At 39.6% G+C, this 13,247-nt stretch overlaps 2 protein-coding genes across 7 annotated transcripts in view; both read left to right on the top strand.

The window, feature by feature from the left end:
* Nucleotides 1-13,247, top strand: part of ILRUN (inflammation and lipid regulator with UBA-like and NBR1-like domains) — a 110,693-nt gene that overhangs the window by 55,076 nt on the left and 42,370 nt on the right. The window lies entirely within an intron of this gene.
* On the top strand, nt 2,538-3,570 carry LOC122696966 (succinate dehydrogenase assembly factor 1, mitochondrial). Its single transcript, XM_043907223.1, has one exon. It carries the CDS (start codon nt 2,583-2,585, stop codon nt 2,937-2,939), a length of 357 nt encoding a protein of 118 aa, XP_043763158.1. The 5' UTR covers nt 2,538-2,582; the 3' UTR covers nt 2,940-3,570.

Here is a 13,247-nt window from a genome sequence, read left to right as displayed (position 1 = left end):
AGAGAATATCTTCTTACTGAAAAGCAAATTCCATTCTGTTCTTTTCATGATGGCTTGACAATAGCCACACAGTGCTCTAATGAGTTTCCTTGGAATGACAGAGAGACATATCACTTAGAAATTAGTTCATTCTATAATCTTTACCTTGAAAAAAAATCCCCCTTTAAAAAATACTTAATTTTTCTTCCCTTTAACTTTAAACAGCTTATAGTTTCCTTTCTTTACCAAGAGAATGTCACTACTGGACACTTGGCTCCAAGGTAGGAGTGCTTTGTTGTCATTCAGTCCCTCAGTCGTGTCCGACTCTTTGAGACCCCATGGACTGCAGCACGCCAGGCTTCCCTGTCCATCACCATCTCCCAGAGTTTGCTCAAACTCTTGTCCATTGAGTCGGTGATACCATCCAACCATCTCATCCTCTGTCGTCCCACCTCCTGCCCTCAATCTTTCCTAGCACTAGGGTCTTTTCCAGTGAGTTGGCTCTTCACATCAGGTGGCCAAAGTATTGGAGCTTCAGCATCAGTCCTTTCAATGAATATTCAGGGTTGATTTCCTTTAGGATTGACTGATTTGATCTTGTTGCTGTCCAAGGGACTGTTAAGAGTCTTCTCCAGCACCACTGTTCAAAGGCATCAGTTCTTCAGTGCTCAGCTTTCTTTATAGTCCAACTCTCACATCCATACATGACTACTGGAAAAACCATAGCTTTGACTATATGGACCTTTGCAGGCGAAGTAATCTCTCTGCTTTTTAATATACTGTATAGGTTTGTCATTGCCTTTCTTCCAAGGAGCAAGCATCTTTTAATCTTACAACTGTAGTCACGGTCCACAGTGATTTTGGAGCCCAAGAAAATAAAGTCTGTCACTGTTTCCATTGTTTCCCCATCTATTTGCCATGAAGTGATAGGACTGGATGCCATGATCTTCATTTTTTGAATGTTGAGTTTTAAGTCAGCTTTTTCATTCTCCTCTTTCACCTTCATCAAGAAACTCTTTAATTCCTCTTGGCTTTCTGCCATAAGGGTGGTGTCATCTGCATATCTGAAAGTGAAAGTTGCTCAGTTGTGTCCGACTCTTTGTGACCCCATGGATTATACAGACCATGGAATTCTCCAGGCCAGAATACGGGAGTGGGTAGGTTTACCCTTCTCCAGGGAATCTTCCCAACTCAGAGAACAAACCCAGGCCTCCCGCATTGTGTATCTGAGGTTATTGATATTTCTCCCGGCAATCTTGATTCCAGCTTGTGCTTCATCCAGCCCAGCATTTCACACAATGTACTCTACATGTTAAGCTGAATAAACAGGGTAACAATATACAGCCTTGACGTACTCCTTTGCCAGTTTTGAACCAGTCTGTTGTTCCGTGTCCAGTTCTAACTGTTGCTTCTGTTGTTTCATTCAAAGGAGGGCTTTGCTTTGTAGTGGTCAGTGCCCTTCCAGTTTCCTCTTACAGTTTCTAAGGATTTTGCTTATACTTTGTTTTGAGATCATCTTGAAAGTAATTGAATTCTAGAGTGGATCAGACTTTGGCTTAGTAGCCACTTCAGTTTTGTCCTTTAGTTTCATAGTTGTCTTGTAGTTAGAAATCAGAAGTGATGAGGAAAGCAGACCTTATCTGACCTAAGTCTTACTAAGACTTTCAGGAACACTTAATAATAATACATTTTATTTACTTAACTCAATGTCGCCAAAATATTATCATTTCAACATGTGGCTCTAACTGCATTTCAGCTACTCAATAGCTACATGTGGCTGGTGGCCTGCAGCTATATATAAACTCTGATATTTGTACCAGTTTTTCCTTTTCCCCCTGTAGCAAATTGTACAGAATTGGTGGTCATCTTATTCTTAAAAATTTGCTAGTGAAACCTTCTGGGCCTAGAGGGATCTTTTTTGAAGGTTTAAAATTACTAACTTAGTTTATTTTTGTAATTATAAATCTGTTCAGGTTATCTTTCATCTTGGATGACTTTGGGTAATTCCAAGGAATTGGTCCTTTTCACTGAATTGTTGGATTTATGTTGTGTAGAATTGTTTATACTATTCTTTATTAAATCATTTTAATGCTTTCTGTGCATGTAGTGATAATCCTCTCATTCTGTATATTTTGTGTCTCCTTTCTTTTTTTCTTTGTTAATCTTGGTAATTTTTTTTTTTTTTAAATCTTGGTAATTTTAAAGAATTTGATAATTTTAAGAAAATAGCTTTTGGTTTCATTGATTTTTCTCTATTCTTTTGTTTTCAGTTGCATAAGTCTCTGCTCTTTTATTTTATTTTTTTATTTTTTTTTTAGTTCTACCACTTTATTGCTACCAACCCATCTCCCTCCACCCCCGTGCACACATGCTCAGTCATGTAACCCCGTGGACTGCAGCCCGCCAGGCTCCTCTGTCCATGGACTTTTCCAGGCAAGAATACTGGAGTGGGTTGCCATTTCCTTCTCCAGGTTTCTGCTCTTTTAACATTTCCTTCCTTTTGCTTGACTTGGGTTTATCTTTACTCTTTTTGTAAAGTCTTAAGATGAAAGCTCGAGACTGTGCTGGCGCGCGGTTCCGTGCCCCGCGCCCCAGCTACTACCATGAGCCGGCACAGCCGGTTGCAGAGGCAAGTTCTGAGCCTGTACCGCGAGCTGTTGCGCGCCGGGCGCGGGAAGCCGGGCGCCGAGGCACGGGTGCGGGCCGAGTTCCGGCAGCACGCTTGCCTGCCACGCTCCGACGTACTGCGCATCGAGTACCTGTACCGCCGCGGTCGGCGCCAGCTCCAGATGCTACGCTCGGGCCACGCCACGGCCCTGGGTGCCTTCGTGCGTACGCGGGGCCCGACCGAGGAGTCCACCGGCGCGGGGGCCCCAGGGACCCTGTCTGATGAAGGTGACGACCCGAGGAGACCGCTAGACAGCGTGAGGACACAAAAGACCCCGCTGGATGGACGGTGACCGGCTGAAGGGCTCGGCAAATGGCTCAGGGGGACTGGCGGACCGGGGAGCCCCCGGATGGAAACTGAGAGGTCTTGAGAAGCTGGATGGACAGATTGAGGGAGATGAAGAGCCCTCCTGGGACGTGGGGTTCGATGGCGAGAAATGCCCGGCTTTACTTGCTGTATGGTACCGGGTCAAACTTAACCAGTGAGGCTTGGGGCGGACTGTCAAACTGAGAGCTACTTACCCTAAGGCCTGGGGAGCCAAGACACCCCGCTGTTGGACAGAAAGAGACTGAGACGCTCTTGTCTAGAACCCTGAGAAATACCACTGCTGACTCCTCAGAGACTCCCCTCTCCTGTATTTAACTCTGAGAAGAGCAGACTTTTTCGTTGAGGAGTTTGGGATGATGCCCTGATGGACGGTGAGAAGCCTGGAAACCCCCTCAGAAAAATCTTTCCTCCATTGAGACCAACTGGGATTGGTGAGGAAGGGGGTAAGGAGCCTCTCACCCCCGCTAATCAGTTAAAGACCCCCTCAAGCCCTCTACATGATGGTTCTGAGGGGGAAACCTCCCGCCTCCCCGATTCCTGCCCCTTACCCTGCTCAGGACTGTTGGACAAAAAGGCAATAAAATGGAGTGTGCTTACTTTAAAAAAAAAAAAAAAAAAAAAGATGAAAGCTCAAGACTGGGTGGCTTCTAAACAACCGAAATTTATTTCTTCGATTTCTGGAGGCTGGGAAGCTAAGATAGAGGTGCTGACAGACTCAGCGTCTGGCAAGGGCTAGTTTCCTGCTTCATGGCACGGCCTTCTTCTCACTGTGTCCTCTTTGTGTATGTTAGTCACTCAGTCCTATCCAACTCTTTGTGACCCCATGGACTGTAGCTCGCCAGGCTTTTCTGTCCATGGAATTCTCCAGGCAGGAATACTGGAGTGGGTAGCCATTTCCTTCTCCAGGGGATCTTCCTGACCCAGGAATTGAACCCTGATCCCCCACAATGCAGGCAGATTCTTTACTGTCTGAGCCACCAGGGAAGCCCTGTATCTTGTCTGGGATCTTTCAAAATAAGGATGCTAATCCCATTCGTGCGGGCTCTACCCTCATGCCCTAATCACCTCTCAAAGACCCAACTTCAAAATACCCTTATATTTGGTATTATGTGAATATTTCAAGGTAAGAATTTGGGGGTAAGGGAAGATACAACTATTTAGTCTATAACAACTATAAATTTCCCTTGGAGTACTTCTTATAGCTGCATACCATAATTTTGAGATACTGTATTTTCATTCAGTTCAAAGTATTTTCTAGTTTCCCTTAACTTCCTGTTTGACCCTTTTAACCTACCTATATCATTGTATTTGGAGTTTCTTATAGATAGCATATAGTTAGGCTATTTTCCCCCATTCTGACAATCTTTGTCTTCTAATTGATGTGTTAAGAGAGTTCACATTTACTATAATTGTTGATATATTTGAATTTAGTTCAACCATTTTATTATTTGAAAACTTTTAAATCAGTTACATCACTCAACTTATAATGTATTTGTTCTTATAATAGAAGAAATATATGACCTAGAAGATACAGAAAATATAAACTGAAAAGAACATTTATTCTGAAGTACAGATATAGACACTGTTTATGTCCAAATATTAAAAGCTAAAAATTTTTGCTTTTCAGGTTTGTCATTATGCTACATATAATCATATAACCTACTTTTTTACTACTTACTGATATTTTAGAGCCTTTCCCCTTATTATTAACCAAAATATTATAATAGATCATTGTTTCTCAGTTGAGATAAAATGCACATAACAAGTTAACCACTTAAAGTGAACAGTTCATTGGCATTTAGTAAATTCACAGAATTGTGCAACCATCATCTGTTTAGTTCCAACACATTTTTATTGCCCTAAAAGGAAACTCCATACCTGTTAAATGTTCATAAAACTCCTGATGTCCACTAATGTACATTTTTTCCTCTGTGGGTTGATAATTCTTTTTGTTGTGTTGGGGCAAGGTACATAAATAGTGATCAAACAATAAACTATATTAAACAGCCATCTTGAAAACAGAATCTGGGCTGCTTACTAAGAAAGAGTAACCATAACTTATTTGGTTCATTTATAGTTAAATATTCTTTTTTTATTGAAGATGGATAGTATAGTTATAGCATGAATAGTACAATAGCACTGTGACCTTAGGAAATTATTTTATCTTTCAATGACTCTGTTTCTTCACCTAAAGATAGGAGAAACAGTACTTACCTCATAGGATTTTGAGGGAATTTGGTGAGTTAATGCATGTAAAAGCTTTTAGAACAGCACCTGGCATGGTAAGCAATGTGTAGGTGTTAGATGGCGCTGCTCTCCTGCTGCTGCTTTCTTCAATGGAACTATATTGTGATACCTTATTCAGTAATCCTTGTCAACTCTTGTATGAACTCTCTTAGTAAATGCTGATTCCTTAAGTTTTTTCCATCTCAGGTATCTCAGTGATCTCTTGCCCTAGTGGCATCTTCAGGGTGAGTCAAAAATTCCAGGTCATAAATCAAGTAAGTTAAACACTTCTGTGGAGTACCCAAGGCAGAAGATTATATAGCTTAATGTGCACTGAAAAGTATGCAGGAAATTAAATTTTACGAGAGCAGAAACCAGCTGCAGAATCCTCTGTGGGAACCAGTACTGGAGTCAAAAAACCAGAACCATAGTTAACAAAATGCTGGAGATTCAGTGTGGACAGCCCTGAGAGATGAAGATTCTAGGAGTGTCTTCTCACTTATGTGAGTTTTATGTCAAGAATCTCTACTGGGTTTTCCCAGTGAATACTGGAGGAAGAATCCCCTAAATCTTCTGGCAGGTGAAAGGGGAAGGTAACTGTTTTTAAATTACCCAGAATATTGTGTTTTTCTTAAGTCCTGCCCTCAGGAGAAATTATTTTACCAGTCTTACCTACTATGGGTTTATCAGAGCCTGACTGAGCTGGGGAAAGGGAAACACCCTGCTCCAGTCCGCTTAGCCTTCCTGTCCCATAAATGGGGAAGAAAACTGAGAAACGCTGATGGGAGTTCACAGTTCAGGGGCACAGGCTCACCAAAAGACTGAGGCCTATCATAGGACTGCAGAATGCTTCCCATCCCACTACAACTAAAAGGCTCTTTTCAGCAGTTCCTTTACATAGTATATCATGTACACCTTTCAACAGAAAAGTAAAACACAGCAGACAAAGTTCGAAGAGACTGAACAAGCGTCAGAGTCAAACATGACAGGAGTGTTACAATGATCAGACTAGTAAATCTGTGATTGATATGTTAAATACTTTAACATATTTAATATGTTAATATTTAATATATTAAATACCTTCCAGTGAGTATTCAGGACTGATTTCCTTTAGGATAGATTGGTTTGATCTGGAATGAAAAAAGTAGACAACATGAAAGAACACATGGATGATGTCAGCAAGAAGAAAGCAAAACAAAAAGCCAGACATCAAAAACTGTAACAAATGAAGAATGCCTTTGATGGGCTCTTTACTAGACTGGATCTGGTGAGGAAGGAATTTCTGAGCTTGAGGATATATCGGTAGAAACTTATAAAACTAAAAAGCAAAGAGAAAAAAAGATTGGGGGAAAAAATGGAAAAGAATACACAGAACTGTGGGACAACTACACAAGATGTAACAAATGCATAATTGGAATACTGGAAAGAGAAAAAAGTAACAGAAGAAATATTTAAAGCAATAATGACTGAGAGTTTTCCTAAATTAATATCAGACACCAAACCACAGATCTAGGAACCTAAGTGAACCAGATAGAGAAACAAAGATAAAGTATATAATGACTTCTTCTCAGAAATCAGGCAAGGAAGAAGACTGTGAAATGAAATATTGAAAGGGTGAAAAAAACTCTCCCAAAGTAGGATTCTGTGCTCTGGAAACTTATCCTTCAAAAGTTAAGGAGAAATAATTTCTCAGACAAACCAAAATTAAGGGAATTTGTTGCCAGTAGTCCTCCCTACAAACCTAGAGAGCGTATTAAAAAGCAGAGACATCACTTTGCCGACAAAGGTCTGTATAAGTCAAAGCTATAGTTTTCCAGTAGTTAGATACAGATGTGAGAGTTGGACCATACAGAAAGCTGAGCACTGAAGAATTGATGCCTTCAAACTGTGGTGTTGGAGAAGACCCTTGAGAGTCTCTTGGACAGCAAGGAAATCAAACTAATCAGTCCTAAAGGAAATCAGTCCTGAATACTCATTGGAAGGACTGATGCTGAAGCTGAAGCTCCAATACTTTGGCCACTTGATGCAAACAGCAGCTGAGTCGTTGGAAAGACCCTGATACTAGGAAAGATTGAAGGTGAAAGGAGAAGGGGGCAGCAGAGAACGATCTGTTTAGATAGCATCACCAACTCAGTGGATATGAATTTGAGCAAACTCTGGGAGATAGTGAAGGACAAGGGAAGCCTGGTGTGCTGCAAGTTCATAGTGTTGCAGAAAGTTAGACATGGCTTAGTGACTGAACAAAAAAAAAAACAACACATCCTCCCTTGCACAAAATGTGAAAGTTCTTCTGAGAGAGGGAAAACTCAGATCTATACAAAGAAAATGCACTGGAGGATGAGTATGTGAAGGTAGAATTAAAAGTTTTGTTTTTATTATTCTTAATTGATCTAACAACAATTTGTTTAAAATAATAGTAACAGTGTAATCAATTATGTATGCTTGTGTTCGGTTACATGTGCCTGTGGTGTGGATCTGTGTGTGTATACCTACATATGTGCAAATGAATACGGGAAATGAATGACAGCAATGATACAAGGGACTGGAGGGAGAAATCAGGAGTATTTTGCTAATATATGATACTTGGACTACTCATGAAATGATGTGTGTCATTTGTGAGTTCGCTTGAATTATTGTAAATATACATTGCAAACTGACAATCTCATTTGAAAAAAAATAGCTAATTTTTATACTAGGAAAGGAGAGAAACTGTAATTGTGTAAAATGCTCAATTAAAACCTAGAAGAGAGAGATAGGGTAGAAAATTAAAACCTAAAAGATATAGGGTAGAAGGCAAAAATCGGAACAAAGAACAAGAGCAACAAATAGAAAACAGTAACAAATGCCGTAGATACTAATCCAGCTATATCAGTCACCGCTTTCAAACCTCAGTAGTCTACATACCCAAATGAAAAGAAAGAGGTTGTCAGAATGGATCACAAAACAAGACCCAACTCTGCGTTGCTTTCAAGAAACTTAACTTCAAATATGAATGTATTTATACATTAAGAATAAAGGGATGGAGAAAGATGTACTATACTGACACTAGTTCAAAGAAAGCAGGAATAGCTGTATTCACTCCAAGCAGACTTCAGACCAATGAAAGTCATCGGAGATAAAGAGGGAGATAGTATGCAATGATAAAGGGGAGTATTCAGTATTTTTTTAATATAATTTATTTATTTTATTATTTTTGGTTGCGCTGGGTCTTAGTTGCTATATGCAGGCTTTCTCAAGTTGTGCAGAGTGAGGGCTACTCTCTGGTTGCGGTGTGTGGGCTTTTCATTGTGGTGGCTTCTCTTGTTGGGAAGCACAGGCTCCAGGTTCATGGGCTTCATAGTTGCGGCACACAGGCTCCGTAGCTGTGGCTTGCTGGCTCTGGGACACTCAGGCTTCAGCAGTTGTGGTGCAGGGACTCAGTAGTTGTGCATGGATAATAATTCTTAATTTGTGTGCACCTGACAACAGACTGTCAGACTCTGTGAGGTGAAAGTGATAGAACTACAGAGAGAAATAGACGAGTCTACCATCTTAGCTGGGGGTTTCAATACTTCTCTACCAGAAATGGACAGACCCAGCAGGCAGAAAGCCATTAAGGACATAGTTGAACTTAACAACACCAACAATCTGCTGGATATAATTGACATATGCAACTGCTGAACAGTAGCTGAATATACATTATTCTTAGGCTCACATGAAACTTTTGCCAAGGTAAACCACATTCTGGGCCATAAAACACCTTAACAAATTTAAAAGAATAGAAATTATACAATGTATCCTCTCAGGCTACAATGGAATTAAACTAGAAAGCAGCAACAGAAAGCTAGTGGGAAAATCCCCACACTTCTAACTGACACATGGATCAAAGAAGAAATCTAAATACTTTGAACTAAATGAAGATGAAAATAACACCTATCAAAATTGTGAAAAGCAGTTTGCTGTACTTTAAGCAGTACTTAAAGTGAAATTTACAGCACTGAATACATATATTAGAAAAAGAAAAACCTAAAATCTATAATAATCTAAGCTTTCATTCTAGGAAACTAAAAAAATAAGAGCAAATTCAATCAGAAGTAAAATGTAAATTAGAGCAGAAAATCAATAGAGAAAATCAACAAAACCCAAAACAGTTTTTTTTTGAAAAGATTAAGTCAGGAACCTCTGGCCAGGCTAAGAAAGAAAAGGAAGAGAACACAAATTACTAAAGTCAGAAATGAAAGAGAGAGCATCACTACAGATCCCACAGACATTTAAAGGATGATAAAGGAATATTAATGAGCAACTCATGTTGGTAACAAACATATGTAATGCCCACAGATTTGATAGATTGATTTAGATGTAATAGATCAATTTCTCGATGCGTACAATCTACCAGAGTCACACAAGAAGAAATAAACCATCGGTATTGGCCGTTTCTATAGAGAAAGTGAACCAACAGTTACTAACCTTAGAAAATACAGAGCACCAGGCCTAGATGAGTTCACTAGTGAATTCTACCAGACATCTAAAGAAGAAATTATCCTACTACTCTGGGATCTCCTCCAGAAGAATGAAGCAGAAAGAACACTTCCCGACTCATTCAAGAGGCCAGCATTATCCTAATGCCAAATCAGACAGTTACAAGGAAAGAAAATCGTAGACCATTATCTCTCATGAATATAGATGTAAAAGTCATCAACAAAATATTAGCATATCAAAGCCAACAATGCATAAAAAGAATAATGGCACTACTTCCAAATGAAATTTATTCCAGATATTCAAGGCTGGTTCAACATTCAAAAAATCAATTAATATGATTAACTATATCAACAGAATAAGAGGAAAAGTCAATATGTTCATATCAATAGATACAGAAAAACCATTTGCTAAAATTCAGTACCTATTTGTAATTGAACTCTCAGCAAACTAGGAAGAGAGGAGGGGCTGTCTCTCTGCTTGATTTAGAATATTTACAAAACTAAAATATTCTGTTTAGTTTTATTCATAATTGCCAAAACTTGGGAGCAGTCAAAATGTCCTTCAGTAGGTGAATGGATAAATAAACTTTGGTACATCTAGACAGTGCAATACCATCCAGCACAAAAAAGAAATGAGTCTTCAGTTCTTGAAAAGATACAGAAGAAAAAAAAAAAAAAAAAGATACAGAAGAACCTTAAGTGCATATTACTAAATGAAAAAACTGGTCTGAAAAGGTACAATTCCAACTACATTAGCATACTAGAAAAGGCACAACTGTGGAAACAGTGGTTGCCAATGGCTAGGTGAGGGAGGGATGAATAGGCAGAGCACAGAGGGCAGTGAAACTATTCTATGTGATATAATGATAGAGACATGTCATACATTTATCAAAACCCACAGAATGTGCAACACCAAGAGTGAACCCTAGCTATGGACTTCAGACGATAATAATGCATCTGTGTAGGTTCATCAGTTGTAACAGACACATCACTTCATGGGATGTTGATGGTAAAAGAGTGTATGTGTATGTGGAGCAGAGAGTATATTATCTTCTCAGTTTTGTGGTAAACCTGCATCTACTTTTAAAAATAATAAAATCTGTTAAATATGCTTCTTTCAATAATAGTAATAATAAACATTAGGAAATAATAATATTCTAGGTCAAATGGTGTCTGAAGGGGCTTCCCTAGAGACACAGTAATTTAACTAAAAAGATTCAGATTGGTGACAGCATATCACATTTCCAGATTGTAGTAAATAAGTATAAACTATGGTTGAGCTTGACTAATGCAGTTTGACATGAATTGAAGGTTCTGTGTGTGCAAAGAGTGGGAGATAGATTGAAGGTGATGGTTGTCTGAAAGAGATGAGTAGCAGACTGTTGTGGTCCAGACTGAAAGGCCCAGTGTGCTGTACCTCAGTTGCGAGACAGTAGTGAGGGTGGCTCCCTCTCTAGGACTGGGAAGTCTTGTTGGCCTTGAGTAAGTCCTAAGACCCCAAGTTTGTGGTTGCTGCTACTTCAGTCTCGGGATGATAATCATTTTTTCTCTCAAAGCTCTGTGCCCAGATTCAAGCCAGGAAAATATTTTGGCCTATTAAGGGGCTGGAGTGGAAATGAAGAGGAAGGGGTACTTAGGAACAACAAAAAGTTAATGCAAAATGATAGTTTAAATGCCAGTTTAATTCTGTGTGTTTCATGCCAGTTGCATATGTTTGGCTCTTAATGTGCTATATTGATTCCCTTTGTAGTTTTGATTATACTTTGAGATTTAAATTAGTAATTTAAGTTGCTTAAATGTATTTTCAGGCTGTATTGGTTTTCTGCAGTTGCACTATCATGCATTCAGTTATATTCAGTTCAGTTCAGTCACTGAGTCATGTCCGACTCTTTGCCACTCCATGAATTGCAGCACGCCAGGCCTCCCTGTCCATCACCAACTCCCGGAGTTTACTCAAATTCATGCCCATCGAGTCGGTGATGCCATCCAGCCATCTCATCCTCTGTCGTCCCCTTCTCCTCTTGCCCCCAATCCCTCCCAGCATCAGGGTCTTTTCCAAAGAGTCAACTCTTCACATAAGGTGGCCAAAGTACTGGAGTTTCAGCTTCAACATCAGTCCTTCCAATGAACACCCAGGGCTGAGCTCCTTTAGGATGGACTGTTTGGATCTCCTTCCAGACCAAGGGACTCTCAAGAGTCTTCTCCAACACCATAGTTCAAAAGCATCAAATTTTCGGTGCTCAGCTTTCTTCACAGTCCAACTCTCACATCCATACATGACCACTGGATAAACCATAACCTTGACCAGATGGACCTTTGTTGGCAAAGTAATGTCTCTGCTTTTTAATGTGCTATCTAGGTTGGTCATAACTTTCCTTCCAAGGAGTAAGCATCTTTTAATTTCATGGCTGCAATCACCATCTGCAGTGATTTTGGAGCCCAGAAAAATAAAGTCTGACACTGTTTCCCCATCTATTTCCCATGAAGTGATGGGACCAGATGCCATGATCTTAGTTTTCTGAATGTTAAGCTTTAAGCCAACTTTTTCACTCTTCTCTTTCACTTTCATCAAGAGGCTTTTCAGTTCCTCTTCACTCTCTGCCATAAGGGTGGTGTCATCTGCATATCTGAGGTTATTGATATTTCTCCCAGCAGTCTTGATTCCAGCTTGTGCTTCTTGCAGCCCAGCGTTTCTCAGTTATATTAGTGGGCTATAAAAGTTTAAATTATTAGAATGTTAATATTTTCATCTTTTTTGCCAGGAATGGTTGTGTCCATGAGTGCTATCTCTTTACTGGCTGGTGGAACACTCAAAGCTGACTGGGGAGGGGAGGAGGGGCAGGTAGGGAGGAAGTGCTTCATGTTGTTATGGAAAAGCACTAGTCCAGGAGTTAAAAAATCTGACCTCTGGTTTTGATGCTGCCATGTAATATATTACTGATTGACCCTGAGCTACTGATTCAAAGTTACTAGACCTCAGGGTTTTGTTTGTTCTAATTGTGGTGAAATAAATACACATAACAATTTACCATCTTAACCATTTTTAAGTATTCAGGTCAGTGGCATTAAGCACTTTCACATTGTTGTACAACCGTCAGAACCATCTAGCTCCAGAACTCTTGCAAAAGTGAAACTCTTACACCTATTAAATATTAACTCCTCTTTTCCTTCTCCCTCCAGCCCCTGACAGCCACCCTTCTATTTCCTGTCTCTCTAGGTACCTCATATAAGTGGTATCACAGTTTTTGTCCTTTTGTGACTGGCTATTTATTTCAGTTCATCTTAAAGGTTCATCCAAGTTTTAATGTGGTTCAGAATTTCCCAGTTTTATAAGGCTGAATAATATTCCATTGTATGTATATTCCTCACGTTAAAATCATTTATCTATTGATGTATACACTTAGATTGCTTCTCCCTTTTGGTATTATGAATAATGCTGCTATGACAACAGGTATACAAATTCCTCTTTGAAACTCTGCCTTTAGTTCTTTTGGGTATATACCTAGAAGTGAGGGTTGCTGGACCATGTGGCAAAAATTTTTAATTTTTTGAGGAAATGCCATACTGTTTTCCGTAGTGGCTATACCATT

The sequence above is a fragment of the Cervus elaphus genome, chromosome 7, assembly GCF_910594005.1.
Source record: "Cervus elaphus chromosome 7, mCerEla1.1, whole genome shotgun sequence".
NCBI lineage: Eukaryota > Metazoa > Chordata > Mammalia > Artiodactyla > Cervidae > Cervus > Cervus elaphus.
Note: the sequence above shows the minus strand (reverse complement) of the source record. Positions and strands in the feature narration are given on the sequence as shown.